At 34.2% G+C, this 26,464-nt stretch overlaps 1 protein-coding gene across 1 annotated transcript in view; it reads left to right on the top strand.

Moving 5' to 3' along the window:
• LOC140447918 (chorion peroxidase-like) overlaps nucleotides 1-21,103 on the top strand; it is a 95,612-nt gene extending 74,509 nt beyond the window's left edge. The window contains exons 11-14 of the mRNA XM_072540850.1: nucleotides 2,585-2,743; nucleotides 4,463-4,667; nucleotides 16,725-16,836; nucleotides 20,903-21,103. Coding sequence (XP_072396951.1) covers nucleotides 2,585-2,743; nucleotides 4,463-4,667; nucleotides 16,725-16,836; nucleotides 20,903-20,969 — 543 coding nt within the window. The 3' untranslated portion in view covers nucleotides 20,970-21,103. The remainder of the gene's footprint in view (nucleotides 1-2,584; nucleotides 2,744-4,462; nucleotides 4,668-16,724; nucleotides 16,837-20,902) is intronic.
• The last annotated feature ends 5,361 nt before the right edge of the window (nucleotides 21,104-26,464 follow it).

Genomic DNA, 26,464 nt, shown 5'->3' with positions numbered 1-26,464 from the left:
CCATCTATTTAAGAGATAATTAGCTTTTCGAAACTTTTGGTCCACTCTGTATGTGCCTAAAACATTTCCTATTATAAATAATGCTTTTTATTTGTAAATTTTTAATTTTTTGTTTCTAATATATTATATCTTACACACTACAACCGTTTAAAAAATTACATTTAAAAGCAAAAAGTAGTGTGATGAGTTTTGTCCTAATAGTCCGGTAAAATAAGGATGCAACCTCGGAATGAAAGATAATAAGCTGAAAATTTGCATACGTCTTTATTTTGATGGTATAAAACTTACCCCAAACGTCTCATATAATCACATGTCCGCGACTTAAGATATTTAAGGTCAAAGGTCACGAAAATGAGTTTTCTGCAAATATCTCGTTTCCCTTACACTTTATGACATTTATGGTGGTAAGAAAAATTGTAGAATGGAAAATTCTCTTCAATTTTTGTCTCAAGTACTTTTGTGTACCTTCAACCCTTCTTAAGATAGAGTGCAAAGAGTGGGGGACCGCTTACCTGTGTATACGGTAACGCGAAGTCAGCCAGTAGGATTCAATAAATAATAAGTTATATAGTTAATTATTCACTTAAAATACTATTATTATTATTAAATTTGTATTATTTATTATTTAATAAACTATATTTATAGATATACATTATAAAATATATATTTTTTATATAATATTTATTTTATTTTTAACAAACATACAATATTAAATGAAATATTTCAAATAAACTTTAATGATATTTTTAACAGCTGTATATACGATAAATTAAGATCAAGTGCAGAATTCAACAATAATCATATTTATATTTAATTAAATACTGAAAAAATCATATTTATTATTTTTTTAAATTATATATTTATTTATTAATCCAATAATAGATTTATTAAAGTTACAAATATAATATATATTCTTTTATTATGTATGGTTAATATTTTTGTAATAATTTTCTTCTTCATCGTCTTCTTCTTCTTCTTCCTCTGACTGCTCAATATCGGATTCATCATCATCATTCTCGTTTATTAAAGTATCAGAATAAAAATATTCAAGAATATCAGGTGCATATTCACTTTCTTCATTGAAATCATCTGAAGTTGATGAAGCGTTTAGACATGATTGTCCATTACACTGCCCACAAATTAAAGTACATTGCAATCCTGATTTCCTGCATCCGCAATTAGAACCACAACCTTTCTTGCAATTGCAAAATATTGTATTCAGCAGTTCTTATATATTTTTCTTTTTTTCTATGGCTTCATTAGCTACTTAACCACAAAACAAGCAAGATGTTTTAAAATCAAATACTTCTTCTCGTTTCTTACGAGGTGGACTTGCTGCAGTTGAAGTTTCATCCTCTTCTGCACGTCGCTTCGATGCAGCAATTGAATGTTTACTTATATACACTTTTCGACACTCAACATGAACCATCACAGAAGTCAAAGTATTTAAATAATTTATATGATCGTCATTTTTTTCAATACTTTCAGTTTTTAATGTTTGTAAGCCACGCACAACACTCACAGAGACACCTTCTGAAATTAACTTGTTACAAATAAAACACAAATCAGCCATTGCAATTAAAAATATTCACTCAAAATTATACTTGTGTCGATGCTAAGATGTCGTTTTCAACTGAACGATAAAATAAATTTTTTTCGGTAAAGAAATACTAACGCAGAGAAATAGCTCTACCCTACTATTCCCATCATCAAGTGAAATATCCCTCCACCGCTATTGTGCGTATATACAAAGAAGTCCCAAACTCATTCGCCACGGTGTGTAGAAAGTCATATTAAAAAAAATCGGTTAGGTCATATATAACAAAGGAGAATCTGCTACAGCTTCGCAGAAACAGCAACCGCCGTACAAGAGATTTGTATTTCGAGATATAATATTCGTAGTAATATGTACGAAAAGTATTTTATTTAATATTGTATGTTTGTTAAAAATAAAATAAATATTATATAAAAAATATATATTTTATAATTAATATCTATAAATATAGTTTATTAAATAATAAATAATAAAAATTTAATGATAATAATAGTATTTTAAGTGAATAATTAGCTATATAACTTATTATTTATTGAATCCTACTGGCTGACTTCGCGTTACCTTATACACAGGTAAGCGGTCTCCCACTCTTTGCGCTCTATCTTAAGAAGGGTTAAAGGTACATAAAAGTACTTAAGACAAAAATTGAAGAGAATTTTCCATTCTACAATTTTTCTTACCACCATAAATGTCATAAAGTGTAAGGGAAACGAGATATTTGCAGAAAACTCATTTTTGTGACCTTTGACCTTTATTATCTTTAGTCGCGGACACGTGATTATATGAGACTTTTGAGGTAAGTTTTATACCATCAAAATAAAGACGTATGCAAATTTTTAGCTTATTATCTTTTATTCCGAGGTTTGCCCCCTTTTTTGCCTTATTTTACTGGATTATAAAGTTCAATTCAAATAAGTTTAAAAATGTATGATTACACACTTGTAATATTTATCACATGTAAGAAAATTCATAATAAATATAGACGTACTCCTTGTACAAACACAAACTAATATTTTTCTTTTATTCTAGTTAACAAAGTACATGTTTAGAGCTGGAAGTCCATTTGGAGTAGATTTACCGTCGATAAATATTCAAAGAGGAAGAGATCATGGATTAAGGCCGTATAACGATTACAGAGAGTTAAGTGGTTTACCAAGATACAAGTCCTTCAGAGATTTTGGTCCCGAGGTAAGAGAATTATTGTACTTATTTGAATGGATTATTAATTTTGTAATTAATTTAATGTAATATTTTGCATAGTTTGTAAATTTTTAATACTAAGTTTCCTTTGATCAGATGAAAGTATCACCCAACGAAGTAAGCGTCCTGTTTTAATGTATTATTATAGAAGAGCGAAGGCATATGGTAACCATATTTATGAAAATAGATATATCTCGACGTATCTTTCGAATTATTTCTAACTAAAAACTTATTGATAGTTTATCTCTTTCTGAATTAACACAACAGAAAAAATAACAGAAATATTGACATTAACTTTAATATTATACGTAATAAAACAATAAACTCAAATATCCTATACCTTTCTAGTCATACAAGAACATCCATCTTTTTCATTTTATTCTCAACGATATTTACCCTGATCCTATAACCCTATAACGTTCTATACCCTCTGCATGACGATCCAGAATGCCGTTTTGTATCATATGGCCATTGTGGTATATCTATTTGGCGTGTATTCATTGTTATGGAATATACAGTGCTAGCCAAAAGTCCATCCCCTTGTATCTTGTGAAAGGCAAAAGCATATATCGGCATTACATACCCTTTGTTACTTGACTTATTTTACAACTCCTGTCAAAATTTCGAGAAGAAGAAAATTTGATGGTTTTAAAGAATTCTGAGGTAATACCCTATTTGTAGGTTCAGAAACTGGACTAATATTTCAACTGAAAATCAAGAGATTTATCACAACGTAAAATCTTTTTACAACTCTGTATCCTTCTTGATATACAAACATCTTTTAAAAGAAATTACCAACATCAATATTTTTATTTACAATTTTACGAGGATAGATTGATATTAAACTAGCCTTTGATAGAGGTCGTAAACATTTCCTACGAACGCGTACACAACATCATTTACCATCATTTGGACATGAAAAAGCTATCCGCGCGATGGGTGCCGCGTTTGCTGACAATCGAACAAATGCAAAAACGTGTGACCACTTCGGAGACGCTTTTGGCGATTTATCACCATTGATGAAACCTAGGTGCATTATTACACACTGGAAACCAAAGAACAGTCGAAACAGTGGCGCAAACGCGGCGAAGGGCTGCCGAAGAAGGCAAAGAGTGCACATTCGACCGGCAAAGTGATGGCGACTGTTTCCTGGGATGCTAAGGGCATCATCTACATCGACTACTTGGAAAAAGGAAAAACAGTTAATGGCGAACTAGTACTACGCAGCATTATTGGATCGATTCGATGCCGAATTGCGTCGAAAACGCTCCGGTTTGGAACGCAAAAAGTGCTCTTTCACCAAGACAATGCATCGGCTCACCGATCGGCCGTAGCCATGGCAAAATTACACGAATTGGGCTATGAATTGGTTGAACACCCACCGTATTCCCCAGATCTTGCAGCCAGCGATTTTTTCCTGTTTCCAAACCTAAAAAAAGGCTCGGAGGACCCCAACAAATGATGAAGTTGTCGCTGAAACTTCGGCCTATTTTGAAGAGCTCGAACAAAAGTACTATTAGGATGGGATAAAAAAATTGGAATATCGTCTTACTAAGTGTATCGAGCTAAAAGGGGACTATGTTGAGAAATCAATCGATTTAATTCCAAAAAAACTTGTTTTTTCTATCAAAGGCTAGTTTTATATCAATTCACCCGCGTACTTGTACAATATGGAGATACTTTTAATTTTTTTAATTTAAATTTCAGTATGGCGAACGGTTAAGTAAAGTATACTCTACTGTAGATGACGTAGATTTATGGGTTGGAGGATTACTAGAAGATAAAGTTGATGGAAGCTTGGTTGGCCCAGTTTTTAGAGATATCATCGCAGAGCAGTTTTTGAGGCTACGAAGAGGAGATCGTTATTTCTTTGAACACGATCCAAATTCTAATCCAGGGCATTTTACCCCAGGTAAGTTTTAAAATACTGAAATAATAAATATAAAAAGTATATAGGCATATAGTTATTTGTGTCTCGTTTCCTTTTTCTAATTTTCTGTTTACTGTCATCCAACATGGTTAAATTCTTTGTTATTTTTTATCTTTGTTTTTCCAAATCATTGACGTTTTTTGCGATTTAACTCTTCATTGTTGTATTAGTGTATAGCGCACTTGTTACAGAATTAGCAACCTGCTATTGTTTAACCCTTAACCACTGATATGCGGTATGCCATACCGAGCCGAAAATATATTTTGTTGTAAAACGTGTTGTATAAAAGATTCTTAGAACACCATCTGTGTACCTTCAAGTGGGGTTTAATTGTACCTGCTCTCAACTGCTGCAGTTTTAGTACACGTTTAGTCTTTGAGCTACGTTGACATAAAGTTTTCTTGTGGTATCAAGTATTTACGTTTCTATAGTTAAAAGCAGTATAGTGTATTCTTTTGCTGTTAGTATGGCAGCAAGTTCATCCAGTTGTTCTAAATTTAGCCGCAAAACTGTAAAGCTTTCAGATGATGATTTTGAGGCTGTTTTATCTCAATGGGCTGACGAAGTACCTAGTGATTTAGAATATTTTAGTGATAGTGATGTTGACGATGCAAGCGAAGAAGTATGTATTGAAAGTTCACACGACACCTGAAGTGAGCAGTCGGAAAGTTCTGAAGACGAATATCATTTAAATGATAATGGTAAGTCATATTTTTATGGCAAAAATCGTTTTAAGTGGTCTACTACAGCACCCTCGAAAAATGTAAGAACTTCGTTACACAACCTTGTAACAAAAGTACCAGCTGTGCGGTCCAGAGATGTAACAAACGAAACTTCATCATTTTTTTTTTAATTATCTTATTTCTGAGAATATAATACAAGAAATACGTAAATGGACAAATAATAAATTACGTGCAATTCGTGAAAACTATTAAAGAATGAATAGACCAGAACTAAATGAAATTGATGAAATATAACTAAAAGCCTTTTTGGGAATGCTTTTATACTCATCAGCTTTCAAATCCAATGACAAAGATATAAATTCTATATTTGCTACAGATGGCACTAGTAGAGATATATTTAGATGTGTTATGTCAAAAGAAAGATTTGCAATATTTCTAAAATGTTTACGTTTTGATAACCCTCTGGATAGAGAAGAAAGAAAAAAGATAGATCCAACAGCAGCCATTAGTAACATATTTAATATATTCATATCAAATTGTCAAAAACTGTATTCCGTAGGCACATGTATTTGTATTGATGAAATGTTGGTCGGCTTTAGGGGAAGGTGTAGGTTTAAAATGTATATGCCTAATAAGCCTGTGAAATATAGCATTAAAATAATGTGTCTGACCGATGCACAAACAAGTTACTTATACAATGCCTATATATATGGAGGCAAGGATACTGACGGAACTGGGTTATCTGAGGAAGAAAAGAAGATGAATAAACCAACTCAATCTGTTCTTCGGCTTGCTAAACCTATTTATGGAACTAACCGTAATATCACAGCTGATAATTGGTTTAGTTCTATAGAATTAGTAAAGCAGTTAGAAGTAAAGAAGTTAACGTATGTGGGAACCCTCAAGAAAAATAAACGGGAAATCCCTCCGGAATTCCAGCCACACCGATGTAGGCAAGTAAATTCAACTACTTACGGATTTACGAAAACTTTATCCCTAATTTCCCATGTGCCAAAAAAATCGAGGGCTCTTTTACTTATTTCTTCGATGCACCATTCAATAGGCACGGATCAGATTACTGGAAAACCAGAAATTATAGCTCATTATAATCGTACGAAAGGAGGTGTCGATACTTTAGATGCCAAGTGTGCCAAATATTCTGTAAAACGTCGTTCTCGCCGACGGCCACTTACTATTTTTTACCGCATCATTTACATAGCTGCTGTTAATTCGCATGTTGTGTACCAATCACTACAAGAAGATAATATGGAAAGGCTAAACTACACAAAGGAGTTGGCGAAACAATTAGTTTTACCTCATCTACAAAGAAGACTCGAAAATCCCAAAATCCCGAGGGAATTATTATGTGGTATTGAACGAATACTAGGACAAAAACGCCAAAAAGAAGCAGATTTTGAAGAAAGGCTTGAGAAAGAGAAGACGTGTTACTTATGCCCAAGCCCAAGTGCATTAAAGCGAAAGACTTTTCATGTGTGCTTTCCTTGTGGAAAACCAGTGTGCTTACAGTGTACAAAGAAAAATTGCGGACCTTGCGCGCAAAATGACTAGTTACTTTATTGTAATTTTTGGTTATTGTCAGAATTTTGTATTTTAGTTTCTCATTAAATTTAAATCATTAGTCTGTTTCTTTTAACATTATTTTACTATTTGTTAGTCACAAGAAATCAATTTTTCTTGTAATTTAGTTTATAAACGATTTTGTAGTAACGTCCACCATTTTTTTAAATATTATGCATGCATTCATAATATTCTTGAAAAAGTAAAGTTTATTTTACTTGTAGCAGTATATTATGCTACAGCAATGTGAAGAATCATTCCGTAGTTGATATAAAAAACAAATACAGTGATATAAGATACATCCATATTAAAAACAAAGGAGAATAGGCAACGGTATGACATACCGCATGTCAGAGTCTACGTCCTGAAACATTCACGTCAGTAGTTAAGGGTTAATGCAGCTCGTTAATACCTACTATTTCTACACTGTTTTCGTTATAATAAATACTCTTTCACATATATGAGGAGTTTTCTGGATTTTTATTTTTATTAACTGGAATGTTATTTAGTTACCTGTACAAAAAACTCATCATCAGGTAAAGTCAAAGCTAATTTAGCTAGATATCCCATATAAAATTTATCACGACTTAATACACAAAAGATTCGCCACACACATCGTACATGTAAAACAACGAGAAAGAGTGTATCCGATCTTAAGAACGCAAGGTAAACATAAACAAACAAAGTCAGATAATCAGTACCATAAGCCAGTATAAAATGTTAAAAGCATCGACAGAATGCCGAATATACCATTGCTACACTAACAATAGTATATTCCTTTATGAGGCGGAGAAGCATGACTTCTCTTGACGCGCCCGATATTACGCGCCGAACGAAGTGAGGCGCTTAATAGAGGGCAAGTCAAGAAAAGTCGCTTCTTTGCCGAATAAAGTATACTATTTTTTCTTCAAACGTAGCAATTTTCAACCATAAATAGTACAATTCATACGCTATTTTTACTCGAAATTAACTGTGACAACTATCAAAGTCGTCTAGATGTTAGAAATTAAAATAATTAAGTCGTCGGTGGGATTTGCGTCTCCCTGGTTACAGTTGTTTGACAGTTGTTTGCAATTATTAAAGACAGCTTATTGTTATTGCAACTGCAAGCGCAAATTTAGTGCGAAAATGGAAAACCTAAACGAAATTGAGTCCGCGACTAATGATGCAGTAGCACGTTTGGGGCCCTCCAAGTCCGGAATAAAGTATCGGTTAGCGTACAAACACTTCCAAGAGTGGTGTGATACAAGAGGAGTACGGCAAGTTACCGAAGACGTTTTACTGGCATATTTTAATATAATGAAAAATGAAAATAAATGGAAATCTTCTACAATGTGGTCACGATACTCTATGATAAAATCCGAGTTAGTTATTAGAAAAAGTGGATATAAGCAAATTTTTAAAGTTACGTGCCTTTCTGAAAAAAACAAGCGAAGGATATACTGCAAAGAAGTCTAAAGTTTTCACTAAAGACGAGTTTGATACATTTTTGTTTGAAGCGCCAGATAAGTTGTATTTAGGATTAAAGGTAAAAAAATTATATTGCAAAGCATGTAGTATACTCTACTAAATTATAAAAATATTTCAGATTGTTTGGTTAATTGGGGTTACCGGCGCCTGTCGATGCGACGAAATGGTAAAAATGAAGACTGTGGACATTGAGGATAAAGAAAATGTAATAATTATCAAAATCCCAGAAAGTAAAACACGACAAATTAGATCTTTTACGATAATTGGTCAAAACTACATTAAACTGTATAAAAAGTATGCATCACTGCAGCCTGAAAATTTCACAGAAAACCGATTTTTTATCAAGTACCAAAATGGAAAGTGTTACCGAAGCGTCATGGGAATACATTCGATCAGCGCAGTAGCCCAAAAAGTAGCTAGTTATTTAAGTTTAAACGATGCAAGCGCATACACGGGTCACTCTTTACGACGAACTTCAGCAACACTTTTAATTGATGGAGGCGGAAATCTAGAATGCCTCAAACGACATGGGGGCTGGAAATCAAGCACGGTTGCCGAAGGATATACATATAGAGGATTCAATAAGAAATAAAAACGATAATGCTCAAAAAATTTTAAACCCTCATGATTCGCCAACATCGGGAATGGTTGCTGAAAGTTGTTCTTGACCATCTGTATCATCAACAATTACCAATGCGTATCAAGAGTTGGGAACATTTTTGCACGATTTCAATTTTGAAAATGCCTCATTAACTAATTGTACTTTTAATATTACTATAAATAAAAATGATGTTTAATTGTTGTTAATGATATTTGTATTGTTGCTTTGTGACATGTTTCATATTGTTGCCATGACAACATTTTTCCCTCCGCCGTAAAGAAATGAAAAAAAAAACTGCTGCCGGTGGAGACATCAAACTTTGACAGGATCAAGTTAGATAAGTAATGTCATCATTATTTGACGTTTGAAGAAAAAATCAAATATTACTTATATCTACTAAAATACCACCTGTAGAGTAAAACTGTTTTAACAAGAATCAAATAAATTATGTGTATAGCGACAAGTACGGCAAGAACACATGTTATTCAAAGCAATTGACAACGGTTTTAGAACATATGTACATGTAAAAAGACAGATTTGAACGATTATGGTATTAACTTAAATGGAGAGTTCGTTCATTTAAGTTTATTTATCATATATTATTATATTTATCATATAGATGAGGCAATAATAGTGTTGAAAAAATTATATCAGGCTTCCTTGGAAGCCAGACTAAAGAATAACATGAACAAGACGCAAATAATGACTAATCTGGTACAAAAGGGGTATTAAGCACATTGCATCGTATAAGTACTTATGACACAAAATTCGATTGGGTAGGGATAACCAAACATGTGAGCTCCCACGTCGCATAGGATTAGCCTGGGCTGCCCTTGATAAATAAAAGTACCTATGTATTTAAATTGGACCTATCCATATGCATTAAGACTTAAATCTTTGACCAATGCCTGTTACCTGTACTTACTTATGGAGTGGTCTTTGAAAGACCGAATGGTAAACAAAGAAATAAGTCATAGAACGAAAACAACAGACGCTATTGAACAAATCGCGTCACTAAAATGGAATTAGACAGAACACGTCATCCTTGCTATCAGACAACCGACAAACAAACCGTATTGTTGAGTGGAGGCCAAGATAAGAGATAGGGTGGGCGTAGAGAACGCCCACCAACCAGATGAAGTGACGACCTGCAGCGTGTTGGCAGTAACTAGATTCAAGTAGCACAAGACAGAGACATGAGGAAAGAGCTGAGAAAGCTTATATCTAGAACTGGACGTGTAAATGTTGATAACAGTAATGAATAAACAAACAAAAGAACAGCTAGTAATCGAAAAACTGAGGTAACTAAATGATAGGAAGAAATTGGAGACCAATTATTCAAAATACTGATAAACACAGACAACCTAGACACTGAAGAATGTTGGAACATTAGAAGCAAAAGTAATAAATGCCGCAACAAAGAATATGTGTACACAAAAGACAAGTAAAAGAGAAGACTGTTTTTTCATTCTCTAAAGTTGTCTCCTGAGCTACCTCTTTGTGTCTCATATACATTTAATTTCAACTAGTGAGCAGGAAATAGTGTCATTGAAGGAAGTGCACTCTTAATGTAATTATTATCATATAGCTTTCTGCGTCCAAACTTAAACATAGGTCTCCCCTAATGTATTCCAGTTCTGTAGGTCTTGAGGTTCCTGCAGCGAATTCTCAGCGATTTTTTGGACGTCGTCTGTCCATCGTGTAGGTGATCTACTTCTTTTTCTTTTATCTGCTTGTGGTCTCCACACTGTAATTTTTTGGATCCACCACCTGTCATTCATTCTGACTACTAGGTTTACCTAGTTTCACTTCAGCCATGCTATGTGCTACATAACAGCTGTGACGCCTGACCTTCTTGTTATTTCTTCGTTTCTAACCCTGTTTCTAAAAGTCAGTTTAAGTAGCGAGCGTTCCATTTTTCTTTGGGCTACTCTGAGTTTTCTTTTTCTTTTTCAAATAATTGGTCATATTGCTCTTAAAGATGTCTGATCAAGCTCCCTATGCGGCCCATGGCAATTTGAATTTCATGACCTGAGTATTTAGATTTAAAAACTAATGCTGTTCGTTGCAGTCGACTTTTGGATTTTCGCTTAGTAACAGAATTGTCATGTATTGTTATGTCTACTATCAGAACAATGTCGTCCGCCAATCAAAGGTGGGAGAGCATTTCGCCGTCGACATTGATTCCTTTGGCTTACTGTGGTAAGGGTATAATCTCCCAGTATTTATCAGCTCTCTGGAAAATCACTTAGGTAACAATGTTCCACTGTGTCATACATCTCATGGACACGATGGTGTTCCACTTCGAAATTGGGAAACTTAGTAGTTACAGCAAAAATCAAATCGAATGAGATTGATGAGTCGGTTACGCTGCGGCTGTCTGGTGAGCATGGAGAAGATGTGCATGTGTATACGGTGCATTTTGTGTTTGGGTATGTATGTGTATGTATGTTTATAAGTGAGTGGGCGTCATGTCCAATCAATAGATCTACAGGTAATGACATATCCATAGTTCATAAGTTATGCAACTAGTCCACAGGAGTTTATTTGGTTACATTTTATTCATACATAGATATACCCAAATATACTTACAGAACGTTCCTTGTTTGTCATTGTTAATATATTAAACGTATTAGGGATGAGAATATCCCCACCCAGTGTATTTTACTGGAAAACTTGGCTCACTATCTTAGACCAAATGTATTGATATCAAATGTATGCTCATTATTTTAGCCTATAATAATAGAAATTGAGTTACAGTGTTCTTCTTGTACAATTTTTTATGCTCTATACACCAATATTGTTGGTGTGGCTGTAACTGCATTTATAAGAAAGATTCCAAATTAAGTAATACCGAAGCTATTTAACAACATACTCAAGACTGGTTACTTACCAAAAGACTGGCTACTATCAATATTAATTCCACTTTCTTAAAAAGCCAACGCTAGAAAATGTGAAGAACAGAGATTAATTAGTTTAATAAGCCATGTACTTAAAGTACTCCTTACTATCATTCACACGCGCATATACACCAAATTAGAAGAATACCTGAGCAAAGTTCAATTTGGATTCAGAGCAGGACTCGGATCGAGGGAAGCACCTCAAAGGAAGTTATATCTCCAACAAAAAGCAACAGTGTGATTAGAAAATGAACTGTCCGAGATCTTTACAGTCGAAAAAGAAGTTAGATAACGTTGCATATTCTCACCGGCATTATTTAACATATACTCTGAAAACATCTTTAGAGTGACTTTGAAGGAATCAGAAGATGGAATTGCTCTAAATGGCCAACTTATAAACAATATTAGATATGCAGACGATAGTGTTGCTGGTAGATAGTGCGCAGGGCCTCCAAAGGTTGATGGATAACGTTGTAGAAACATATAACAAATACGGCCTAAAACTAAATTGCAAAAAGACAAAAATAATAATCATTAGTAAGAACACCAACATAAACGCCCTTACAATAGGCGATAAAGAATAAAAAAATATGCTATTTGGGCTGCAATATTAAGGATACTTGGCATCACAGCTACGAAATAAAAAGTCGTATTGAAAAAGCCAGAAGCTCTTTCAATAGCCTTAGGAAGATTCTCTGCAACATCTTTAAGTATCAGTATACGCATAAGAATTCTTAGATGTTACGCCTTTAGTGTCCTCCTCTATGGAGTAGAAAGCTGGAGCCTTACAGAAGATGCCATAAAATGATTAGAGGCATTTAAAATGTGGTGCTGCCGAAGTATGTTGAGGGTCTAATATATACACCATACAAGTAACATAACTCTTCTCCAGAGGCTAAGAAAAGACAAAGAAATTATTAACACCGCAAAGACAGAAAATTGGCTTACTTCGGCGTAAGCGTAATAAACATTATGCGTAATAATAAATGAGGGTACGAGAGGCTCCGGAAGTAGGACGTATATCCTAACCAATCTTAGGAAGTGGATTGTTCTATCGTCAACTGATCTATTTCGAGCTGTTGTGAATAGAATAAGATGGGTCAATGTGGTCGACAACATCTCTAGAAGATAGGCACATTTAGAAGAAGTTGATTGGAAAAATATCATTTATTAAGAAGACTTCTCCTCCTTCTTCTTTTTCTTCTTCTTTTTATGTAGACATGGCTCTGTCTGTTTTTCAATGTGCCTCCAGTAAATTGTCGTTCTATCGTTTACGTGCTCTTCCTACTGATCGCCTTCCTATTAGGAAATCGTCCCTTGCCGTCTTTACTACTCTATTTGTTACCGCTCGGCTTATGTGATCATTTCAGTCTACTCTTATATTTCTTACCTAGTTCTTGATCTTTTTCACCTTGTATCTACGTCGTATATCTGTACTTTTAGCTCTGTGCTATAGTAGTAAAGTAGTAAACAGTAACACTATATAGAAGACTAAAGAAATAAAATAAATATGTTAATTTTTAAAATTATTTTGAATTTTTATATCGTTTGTAATAAAATTTCTATTTTAAAAACTATCTACTGTTATTATAATTTAAACTATTACGAGAAATTATTTAAAATACATAGAATCACACATCTTCCGATAAGAACGTTGTAAGTGCAGTTACAAGATTATTCGATAAAATATTATATTTATACCAAAAACTGTCTCTGACAGTTCAAAAAACTATTTTCTAATCATAAATTATTATAGGCCTTATTCTAAAAAATGAGCTCAATATTTATACAAATATTGAGCTCATCGATTTAATGTATCATTAATTAATATGTGTTGTGTTTTGAAAAATAAAATATTTTGTTTTGTACAAAAAAAAACATTTTTACTGTATTAAAGCAAAATAAAACAATAATACATTAAAATATCAAAATTCTAAACTTGATACTTGAAATATTGAGGTATAAAATAAATTAATAATAAATTTATTAGAGAACAAACTAAATAAACAGTTTTTAAATACTTTAAATTAAACTAAAAAATAAAGCAATGTTATATAATTAAAACGTATTATTTCAGTGATTTTTTATAAAATATTCCCTCCCACATATCCACATATGATGTCGAGATTTGAGACATGCATTCCTGACACGTTTGCTAATGTTTAAAAAATGTTTGGTATTTATGATGAGGGATATGACCTACTGATATTAATTTTAATTTAATATTTTTAGATACACATTCAGTATCACGTATACCTGTCATTTATCTTTTTTGTTTAAACAGTATTTATTGGATATTTAATTTTCCCGCTAAATATGGTGAAATAATTTTTAGTAACTAAATATATTAATACCGAAGTATAATAGGAGTTTGGTGGATATTTTCTCTGAAAAAGATCTGTACTGTTGATTTTTTAATTTTTTACAAGCATTTATGTTTATGTAAGCGATGAAGCTTACAACCATTTTACAAATAGTGGTTTTAGAAATATTTTTAATTAGAAGTTACTGTTTAAAAAAGGTTCTCAATTAATGGAATACAAAACCAGATACACAACAAAATGGAATTAAATTTTAATCATTTTCACGAAATCATTTATGAGATAATTACGACGTGTAACCAAAAAAAAAGCTTTGCTGGTCAAACGACCTTGTTTTTTTCTGAGAAAACAACGTCCTAGTCCAGTATATTTCATAGGTCTTTCGAAACGAATTAGGTAGGAGCTCTCACCAGAGATAAATCAGAAGAAGAGGTAGAGTAATTCTATCAGTTGTTTATAAATTTACTTAAACGACTTAAACAAGAAGATATAAATAACTATTATTATGGTTGACTTAAATTCGAAAATTGATAAAGGGAAAATTGGCAAATTCATTGGAGATTTTGGTCTAGGGGAGAGAAATAAAAGGGGAGAAAGATTAAAATTGTTTGTAGAGGAAGAAAAATTTGCAATACTAAATACCTTCTTTAAGCTACCACCAAGAAACTTGTACACCTAGGTCTGTCCGCAAGATCAACAAAGAAACGTAATAACAAGGAATCAAATTGATTAGATAATGGTGAACAAGAAATTCCGTAATAAATTCCGTTTACTTAAACGACTTAAACAAGAAGATATAAATAACTATTATTATGGGTGACTTAAATTCGAAAATTGATAAAGGGAAAATTGGCAAATTCATTGGAGATTTTGGTCTACGGTAGAGAAATAAAAGGGGAGAAAGATTAAAATTGTTTGTAGAGGAAGAAAAATTTGCAATACTAAATACCTTTTTCAAGCTTCCACCAAGAAACTTGTACACCTAGGTCTGTCCGCAAGATCAACAAAGAAACGTAATAATAAGGAATCAAATTGATTAGATAATGGTGAACAAGAAATTCCGTAATAAATGCCTATCATTTAAAACTTACTTTCGATGTAAAGCGGTATTTCACGTTTATTTATTAATTTAATTTACGTATCGATCTTGAAGTGTTCAGTATTATATTATCAAAATGTGGAAAAAGAATAAGCCTTTTAGTGAAGTTGAGTTGTACGCCTTACTCCTATCAGACAATGAAGAATATGACGTTGCAGAGCTGGACGAAAGCAATAGTGAAGCGAGTGATGATGACGCTTGTAAACCGGAAGCACATGAAGGTAATTTATCAATTACCGAACTCGAAAGTTTTAGCGACAACTTTTAAAAATACAGATAGTGAACGATCTAATGTGTCTGATTTTATGTGAAAAGGACGAACATGGCATTATTAAGCTCCAAACAAGGGTAGGACATTGGCATGTAATTTAGTACAGAAACAACTATGTCTCACTACGAAAAGTCAAAATATTGAGACATGCATGGATGCCTTCAATTTATTTTTTTCTGATAGTATAATGTCAATGATTATTGCGTATATCAATAAGGAAGCTATGAAGTTCATAGCTGCGTATAACAGTAAGAACAAGAAAAAATAAAGAATAACATAAAGCTGATCTAGTCGAAATGCTGGATTCTTTGGTATACTTTTATGTGGAAGATTTAGAGAATCTCATAAGAAGGTGCATAATAATTTATGGTTCAATAAAAATTTATATTATTTATAAAACTTTTCTAAGCCGGGATAGATTTACAAGTATAAGTATATTCGCTTTGATAATTTGGATACGAGAGAAGAAAGCAACAACAAGATAAATTAGCTCCTATTTGAGAAATTTCTGATCTATTTACCAAAATTGTAGGGAATCATATAAACTACCTGCTTTTGGTACTACCGACGAGCAACATAGATTTTACGGAACGTTGTCCATTTCTGATTTATATACCTAATTAACTGAAGAAATACGGTAGAAAGGATTAGAACATTTATGTGAGGCTGGAAATTTTGCATTGCTGCAACTTTGAGATATATGCTGGATAAATTGGTGATCAATCTGAACTTAACCTAAGCCCAAAAGTTGTCAAAACACTTGCAGAATATTAGTATAGTTCTGGTCGAAATGTTACAACTGTCAATTTTTTTACTAGCATTGCTTTATCTGAAGAACTCTTAGTATGAACGACCGCTTACTGGTTATGAAAACGCCTATAGAAAAACAATGGAACCCGAAAACGCACTGATCCTAATATCTTCAGACTACGATAAAACGTGTAACTATCTAAGCTTAATAAGTAATTATGTTAGCACCTACCGCATAATGCTAAAGCCAACATGTAGGTTATAGCATCATGTCTACATTTTGGTAAATATGATTTGTATATTAATATTTACACAGTAAAATATTTTTAATGTCTAATCCCAATGATTGATTTTTTATATTTTCAGATCAACTGTTTCAATTAAGGAAAGCTTCTATGTCAAGAATTATTTGTGATAATAGTGATCACATCTTGCTCTCGCGTCAAGCTCCGAATGCGTTCAGAAGACCTGGAAAAAGGTTAGTTTAACTAAAATACACAATATCACTTATAAATAGAGCGTCGTTCAAAAATGAATTAAAAAAATAAAAAAAAAATATTTCATAATGACGGTATTAGATTTTTGTTTTGATACAGGGCAGCGACAGCCGCTTATACGTATTTCAACCTCTTTAGGTCTACTCAGAGCGGTATAGCCACTACTCTGAACCAAAACAAAAATCTTTCCCGCCCTAGACAATAGTTATCAAAATAACTATATACGGACGTAACTACGCCATTTAAAAACAAAAAGAGAAATCAAACCATTTCTACCTAGCGAAACCGAATTCAAATTTTTACCACTGTGCTTCCTAAAACTTGCGAAGGAAACAGCTTGATAAAGTACTCGGCAAGGGAATCTAAAATTGCATTCCACATGCCGTTCATCATGGTCAAAATTCGTAGTGAATTCAGTTTCTGGTACTCCAAACGGAGTAAAGTAATAAAACATAATGACAGCGACAGCCGGTTATACCTATTTCGACCTCTTTAGGTCTCCTCCAAGCGGTATAGTCACTACTCTGAACCAAAACAAAAATCTTTCCTGTCCTAAGAATAGATTCTCCTCATCCTAGGCCCAGTAACACAATATGTTGGGAATGATAATGAAGTCGATTTCCCCGTCCTTCTGAATCTCAGTATCACAACCATTCTGCTGTTATAGCGCCGCTTGTAAAAGTCCAATGGTCAGCCGGCCCAGAATCATTTATTGTGCGCTTTAAATAAGTACTGCCGATCGCTGCTGCCCTCCGTCAGGAATGTTTACCGACCTTTTATTCGGGATGTGGAATAGAAAGGATACATGGATGCTAGATAGGGTAAAGGATAGGGTAAAACGTGTTTTCTTCTAGAAGGGGAGCTTTAGCAATAAACAGTAGCTTGCGTAGGGGCAGGATTGCGGAGCCTTGAAGCAGTCTGCCCTCTACGGGGAACTGTAAAAGAGTAGTAAGAGTAGTAGTAGTAGTAAAAGAATTAAGAAATCATCAGTGGTTATAGCATTTATGCTTTTTAGTAGACGTTATCGAAAAGTGTGTAATTAAGTATATATTTGCTAAAAAAAGATTATGTCGATGCCTTTAACCACTTCCAATAATTTCACACAAACTTGTTATTCGAATCGCAATAAATAAGCACTTCTTATTGTTAAAAGAAAATTAGAAATGAAAATGTAACAAATATATAAAATTATATGAAAACACAGCTTCTTTTGAAAGCCAATACAGTAATTTAGAGTTAAAGAATACAACAAAATTTCTAACAAAACATTGATCTCCCTTTCATGTTGAAATCGAGTCGGCTTCAGGATATCTCCAAATAAAATTGGTTGATTTACAGTGAACTGTTCAATTAAAACACTTTTTGAAATATCACAATGAAATATCATAACTACGTCACAAAAGAGAAATTTTCTAGTTTAGAAAATCTGACACAAAAAGTGCTTTTGATTCAAAGTATACCTGCGAATCGTTTTTTTTAGAAAATGAAATTGACCGAACCAAAAATACGCCCAAACGTCAGGACGCTAAACTACAACACCAATTATGATGTGAAAACATCTAAATTGAGATCGATTTGCAATGAACGATTGATGAAACAAATAGCGCACAAGTAAAATAAATATTTTTTAATGATTTAATATTTTATTTATATTTATATGTTTTTAATATCTCACTTTTAGTGATAAATATTCTTTACAATGTTCGTTTAGTATAGATATTATTATACTCGTATCATCTTTGTTTACATGTTACAATAACACTCAGGTCAATTTAGACATTTAAAATGACAAAAATTACCGGAAAGCCAAATATTGGTGGAGAAGTGGGGTTTACCATTACAAATAAAGTTTTAAAAATCCTTATCGATCGTATGTGTCCCCTACAAAAGTTATTCGAGGACAAAGATTAAAATTTGAGGTTTTTTGGATTTTTCTCAAAAAAGTTTTATCAAGCCTAGTTCGCACTATGCTACTATTTTAGTCAAGTAACGAGTAATGTAGTAACTAAACGTGTCTGAACAACAAAAATTTAGTCGAGTAGATTGGTAAGTAATTTCCTGCATTGTTTTGGTGTTCTTTCTTGTTGGTTGGCTTTACACCTCTTTAGGACGTGGTTTGTTTTTGGTTGGTAGGCTTTCTGGCTGTGTGGTTCCACTGGTGGTAGATTTCGTGACTTTTCGGCGGAGGAGCTTCCTGAACAATCGGAGGTGAAAGGGTTGTGAGTAAACGGTCCTTGTCAGAATTTTTGTTTGTTAAAAAATATTTATGAATATGTGAATTTATATGTATACAATTTGATAAATAATAAATGCATTGAATCGCGTTTCGCGTGAGGGCAGCTGTGGCTGTATCCTCTGCAATAGACAGGTATCATTGTGTAATGGTATCGGGAAACCACAGAAAACCGATCCCTCCCTGTCTAGGCAAGCTCGAAGTAAACATTTACTGGCTAATGCGACGGTAGTAGATGGGAGTTGCCTCCAGAATGTCAATGTATTCATCAGGGAGCTCGATGCTGACGAGGGCCAGTAATATTGTTGGTAGGAAAGGGATATTGGGTTTAGATTTCTTTTGAATACATTGCCATCTTTTGGGCTCCGAAGTTTTGGTCTCGGATGGTTTTGATTGTGTAACTCCTGCTCAGAGAGGAAAGCCTTTCATTTATGGGCTGGATATTCGACAGGTGACGTATAAGGGCGGAGGGGTAGTCGCATCGTTTGTTATTCACTCTACGCAGGATTCTCCTTTCCAGTCCCAGCAGTTTTTGTGTGAGGTAGCCGCGCACCGTCATATAGACGTTGGATCTATACTCGATGACCGGCCTAATAAATGTTTTGTATGTATATATGAGTGTACGTGGGTATGTCCTTCCAAACTTTCTACAAAGAACATTGAGTGGACCGACTCTGCTTCTAACCTTGCCACAGGCTATTTCCAGATCAGTCCTCCACTTTAGTGTTTGTGAAAACACCACACCGAGGTACTCAATCCGGTCGCGGAGCAGCAGTCGGTCTCCCCAAAGTCTAAGATCGTGTCTTCCGAATATGATGGGTCTGATGTATCCGCTGAGACTGGGGTGTCTAAATAGAATCATTTGTAATAAAACATAATGACGGTATTAGATTTTTGTTTTGATATAGGGCAGTGACAACCGCTTATATGTATTTCGACCTCTTTAGGTCTCGTCAGAACGGTATAGCCACTGCTCTGAACCAAAACAAAAATCTCTCTTGTCCTAGACAATAGTTATCAAAATAACTATATACGGACGTAACTACGCCATCTAAAAACAAAAAGAGAAATCAAACAATTTCTACCTAGCGAAACCGAATTCAAATTTTTACCACTGTATTTCCTAAAAGTTGCGAAACAAACAGCTGGATGTTTGGGGTGATAGATACAATGGCAGAAAAATTCAAAATTAGGTTTACAGAATTTGCTTGGGAGAATCACCCAAGCCCGATCCTGCGAGAGATAATAAGATATGATGCGTTCCATTAATGGCAGCACAAAGGACCAAAACAGCAAATCCCGTCAAACACATAAAGTCTAGACAATTTGTAGCTATATCAACAGAAGAAGACCCAGCACGCAGCTCTGGAAATTTTAATAATTGATGTTTATTTTTAGGAGAACCTTCAAATAATAATAATTTTAATAATAAATAAATAAAGGCTTTGGCCACCAAAAAAAATCAAAAAATACAACAAAAAGGCAGCCATCCAAAAAAATGAACAAAACCCCAAAACCTGAACACGAAGGGACTCATTCTGAGGAGTGTGCAAGTCTCTCAGACTGGGTTATCAAGTTGCTTGATCTTTGTTGACTTACTTAATGCCTATTATTCTTTTGCTTACGATAAATCCTAATCTGAAGGTACTGTTGTCTTCATTATTAAAGATTGTCGAATCTGAGAATAACATATTTTTCACCTGTTCTCCTTATTTCAACGATATAGTAAATATTACTCTTAAACATAGTTGATTACGCATAGATATCTGTATTATAATATGAATAAAATAAAATTTTTGTTTTGTGTTTTTTAGGAACGAGTTCGTGGATTGCAATAGTAATGTCATACCAAAAATAGATCTTCGATATTGGTCCCAATAGATATTTACATTCTTTTTCATATTTATTTGTTAGTGTTTATTAATTTTATTTTTATTAACTTTTCTATTACTGTATTATGTAAAGTTTTATCTTATGAATGTTTGAAAATAAATTTTATCAGGTTTTTAATAAAATCAGCGTTTTTATTATTACATTTTTTATTTAAAGTAAAGTAATACGGAAGGAGCAGATATAGGCTCGGATCACAATCCTGTAGTAGTCACATTAAGAATAAAACTAAAGATCATTCAAAAACACATACAGAAACAAATTGACGTGAGAAGACTGAGTGAACAACATATAAAAGAGAAAACAATAGTGAACATCAAAGAAAATTTACAAAATATAGAGAAACTGAATAGAAATACTGATAACATAGACCAAAAATGGGAGAATATTAAACATGCCGTAATGCTGGCAGGGAAAGAAAATTTAACACCGAAAGAAAGGAAACATAAAGAATGGATGAATGAGGAAATACTACAGTTGATGTGTGAAAGAAGGGTACACAAAACAAATAATCCTATAAGATACAAAGAAACAGATAAACTGATAAAAAAGAAAATAAGAGAAGCTAGAGAAAGATGGCTAAGTGAGCAATGCCAGGAGTTGGAACAACTGGAGCGAAAATATGACTTTTTTAATGTACACAAAAAGATTAAAGAAATGACAGGAAGGAGAAGAACAACACAGACAGGACAGATCAAAGATACAGATGGTTTACTCATAACAGATTTACAACAAAAAATGAATCGATGGACAGAATACATATCACAACTTTTTGATGACAAAGATAGACAAGAAATCTCAAACGAATATACAGATGATACAGGGCCTGATATAATCAGAGAAGAAATAGATTATGCAATCAAACAAACGAAAAGTGGTAAGGCCCCCGGTCCTGATGAAATTCCCGTAGAACTGCTCAAACTTATGGACGATGAATCTATTAAAATACTCCTAGATCTATTTAACACAATATATAGAACTGGAATAATACCTAGGGAATGACTCCGTTCGACCTTTATACTACTGCCAAAAAAGGCAAATACAAGGGAATGCAGCGAATATCGTACGATAGCTTTGATGAGTCATGCTCTAAAACTGTTCCTGAAAATAATCCATAATAGGATCTATAGGAAATTAGACGTAGACATCAGTAACACTCAGATGGGATTCTGAAAAGGGCTGGGTACAAGGGAGGCTCTGTTTGCAATGAACGTTTTCTCACAGAGATGCTTAGACATGAACCAAGAAATTTACACCTGCTTTATTGATTTCGAAAAGGCCTTTGACAAAGTACAACATGAACCACTAAGACAAATTCTAATAAAGAAAAATGTAGACAGCCGAGATATTCGAATTATATGCAACCTATATTGGAATCAAACAGCAAATTTGAAGGTTGAGGGTAGGCTAACAGAAGAAATTCAAATCCGTCGAGGAGTTCGGCAGGGATGCAAAAGTGGCGACAACTTTTATTTAATCTGTATAGTGAAGCTATTTGTGAAGCACTCGAGGAAGAAGATCTTGGTCTGATAATAAATGGTGAGACGATCAACAATATAAGGTATGCTGACGATACGGTTCTCCTAACGGGAACGCTAGTAGAACTACAACATCTCGTTCAAAGTCTCAATATATACTGTAACAGTTACGGCTTGAAAATTAATTTGAAAAAAACTAAATTTATGGTAATCACGAAATCAAAGAACATCAGAGCTAATCTTGTAATAGACAATACAACGATTGAGCGTGTGTCCTGTTATAAATATCTAGGTGCTTGGATCACAGACGATACTGATCAAACAAAAGAGATTAGATGTAGAATAGAAATCGCTAAATCAGTCTTTAATAGAATGCGCAAACTCTTTTGCAATCGTGATATCAATATAAAGTTACGAATACGAATGCTGCGGTGTTATATCTTTTCTACCCTGTTGTATGGAGTAGAGGCTTGGACACTAAAACAGTTGACCACAAAAAACATCGAAGCTTTCGAGATGTGGTGCTATAGGCGCATTCTCAGAATATCATGGATGGACCGCGTCACTAACACGCAAGTACTCCAAACTTTAGACAAAAGATTCGAAATTCTAAATGAGATAAAAACTAGAAAGATGGAGTACTTGGGGCACATTGTGAGAGGTGAAAAGTACGAACTTTTAAGAAATATCATGCAGGGCAAAATTAAGGGCAAAAGAAGTGTGGGAAGAAGAAAAATATCGTGGTTTCGTAATCTACGTGAATGGTTCGGGTGTAGTTCGATTGAACTTTTTAGGCGCGCTGCTAACAAAGTCGCAGTGGCCATGATGATTTCCAATCTCCGCTAGGAGTGGCACGAGAAGAAGAAGAATACGGAAGATGTATTAAAACATTGTAAATATTTTGTTTTCTTTTCAACCCTGTATCATTTTTGTAATATTGGAGTGTGACTTTGTTCTGCGATTTATTAACAATTCTCCTTTTCTTCTTAGCTTTTCTTCAGTTTTGGGTTATAATGTTTCTACCTGCTCTCTTATTTTATTTCGTTAAATGCGATTATTTACATAAAACTCAGACTTAAAAAAATGAAACCGTAATAACCGAATCATAGACTAAATAAACACAGAAGCAGAGAAGAAAATGGTAGAACATATTTTCTTCTTCTTTAAGTACCATCATGCTTGCGAAGGTATGTTATCATCATGGATAGTTTAACTTTAAAAACAGCTGCTCTAAAGAGTTAACCCTAACCTCATCTAAACCACTCCTTTAAATTTCTGAGCTATACGTCTATTCCCTACATTTCTTTTGCCAACTATTTTTCCTTACAGGATAAGTCGTAGCATGCTGTAATTTTCACCTTAACTTTACTTTTTCGTGTCTGGAAAACTATAATTTCTGAGTCAAGTATTGAGCTGTGTCCAATGCTAGTTGGTTCCCTGTCTATAAGTCATTGAAAGTGCAATTATGCGAGTAGTTTTGGTAGGCTAGTAAATGTTTTATTTTTTGGAATTTAATACTGTGGTTCTCGTCATAGCTAGAACCTGGTTGGTACAATTCCTTCCAGCTCTGAAACCAGCTTCCTGTGGTATGATTTTGAGTCAACCGCTTTCTCTATAAGTGCAGCTTATATAGGTAGCAGAGAAGCGACATGAGCCGGTAAATATTTTGGGTTTCTTGATCTTTTCCAGGTTTTAGTATAGCTATGATTTTGCTTTCCTCGATAGCTTTGACATTTAAAATGTACGATGGTAATTATTGAGCAAGTATAGGATCCAGATTTTTTGGAACTTTTAATTTTCTCCACTCATATATCATAAAGTCATAAGGCTTTCAATTTTTTAATTTAATTTAGTTCTTTATTCAGTTATTTTATGATGAAAGATATTCCAAAGTACATTTCTTTGATTGTTGGCAAGCGGTTAATACTTGTTTTTTGCGTATGATATTGAGAATTAGTTGGTGGACTATCTGGTTGGAAGTGACGTTTTAATCAGCTTTGCTCACCTTTGGGTCGCCGTTTAGTTTTGACGTGACAACGTCTTAAATTAGGTTGTGGCTCGGAGTCACTCATGAAAAAGTGTAACGCCCGCTCACGTCTGTTACGATGAGTCACCGAACGAGAGAGAGGCCCGCCGGACCGGCGAATGCCTTGCGTCTCTCTCCCACTCAAACATGATCGGTCCGCTGCGCGCGCAGCACTAGAGAATTAGGCGCGTTGAATCGGAATAGAAATTAGTTAAGTTTAAGTTTACATGTACAATGTTTTAGTAAACAAAATATATTTCTATAGTTAAAATTTGTGCAATTCTTATTTTCATTCAATTCCTTGTTCCTATTGTGCAATTTAATATTATTCATATCAATAAATATTCTACCGAGAAAAAGACGTTGTCACGTAAAATCTTCGCCCGTAAAACCGACTTTACAGGCAACCGATTTTTTTTATTAGATTTTAAGCAATATGTCTATACGATCAAGAGTTTTTTCTCCATTTGTTCTGATAAGCTTTGCTTAGTGCTGTCACGAGAGAGTTGTCACAATTATTTCCTCTCTGAATGGGCCTTTGTTGAATAGTTTTTCATATGTTTAATATGCTTTTGAAGACATCTAATAGACCTGGTATTAATTGTTTCCTGCATCGTCTTGGTATGTGCTGTTAAGGGTACAAACATACCGAAGATACATGGATATGTGCGATGGAGGTCGCGGTCGCGGTCGATACATCGATGACAAAACAAACCTTCATTTTCTTATGAGATCGCACATACCAAGGATGTTTCACCCGTTCACTCTCGCGACCTATCATCGTGGTTTACAGCAATGTCGATGCCAGAACAAAATGGTTTGTTTTACATCACGATCGAACTGTTGATCGCGTGGCAAATTACAAGGTTATTAATGGTTTTCAAACATTGTGACATTCGCTGGATATACGGATGTTATGTATATATACGGATGATAAATATACTGAAATGTATCCAGACCCATTCTCATATAAGAATAAAATCGGTCTGAGTAGTGTTTCTTAAGCTCTTTAAATAGGTAATGGTGTTATTCTAGATACTGCCTATTTTATTTATAGGATGGGCCGAAAGCTGGCGATTTAAAGAATTACAAGTGATCCACTACTTTTCACTTGAAGACATGCATTCACTGTCGTTACTACTGTTGCTCATGTACATAATTTTATAATGTAAAAAAGCTAACAGAGTGGAGCCATAACCTCTTTTAGTATGCAGGCCGGGCGATGCCGGCTGGGTGGCTACGATCATCACGCAACCAAACCCCCGCCATCCGAAAACCCGCCTAATCCTGCTGGTCTGTTCCTCCCCGTTCCAATCTGGAAAGCAACAGACCAGCACCGTATGGCCCCTTTTTGGCCCGATTTTTAGCCAGATTTAATCCCATGAGATCCGACCATCCCACCCTGTAATGTAAAACAACGCATATCGCGGGCTCAGAAAAATTAGCCAGGATAACAAAAAATGTTATCATAAAGTTTTGAAAAAATAGTAATATAATAACAATAATAAAAAGTAAAATGGCACACTCACAGACATGAAAAGACAACACAAACATCTACGAGGTCATTAGGTAAAATCCTAACTAGACAAACGTAGATCCCACGATAGGAAGAAGCCGATATGAAATACTCGAAAAATGAAATTCTCATAAGTCATTTATGTTAGGACCTCATAACATAACTATGAATATGGATAATACCCTGAATTGCCTTTGTGATAAAATTGCGGACGTCGAACCTTGAAATGTTTTAAATTCTGATGACACGAGAATTCGACTGACACCATGTCCCGCGAGCTCCCACGATTAAAGGTGCCATGCAAATCTGTTTCCCTGGATATCGGGTCTGCATGGTCTGAAGGAATCGAGGCTCAGTGTACAGCGCTGTTTTATTAGCAGCCGCTGTACTTAGGGGTTATGTTAGTTACCTCAGAAACCGCAAAGAACACTGAAAGGAAGGTATCTTCGGTATGTTCTGCCCGTCA

This window comes from Diabrotica undecimpunctata, chromosome 8 (genome assembly GCF_040954645.1).
Source record: "Diabrotica undecimpunctata isolate CICGRU chromosome 8, icDiaUnde3, whole genome shotgun sequence".
In the NCBI taxonomy this organism is placed as follows: domain Eukaryota; kingdom Metazoa; phylum Arthropoda; class Insecta; order Coleoptera; family Chrysomelidae; genus Diabrotica; species Diabrotica undecimpunctata.
This window is presented reverse-complemented; position numbering and strand designations above follow the sequence as displayed.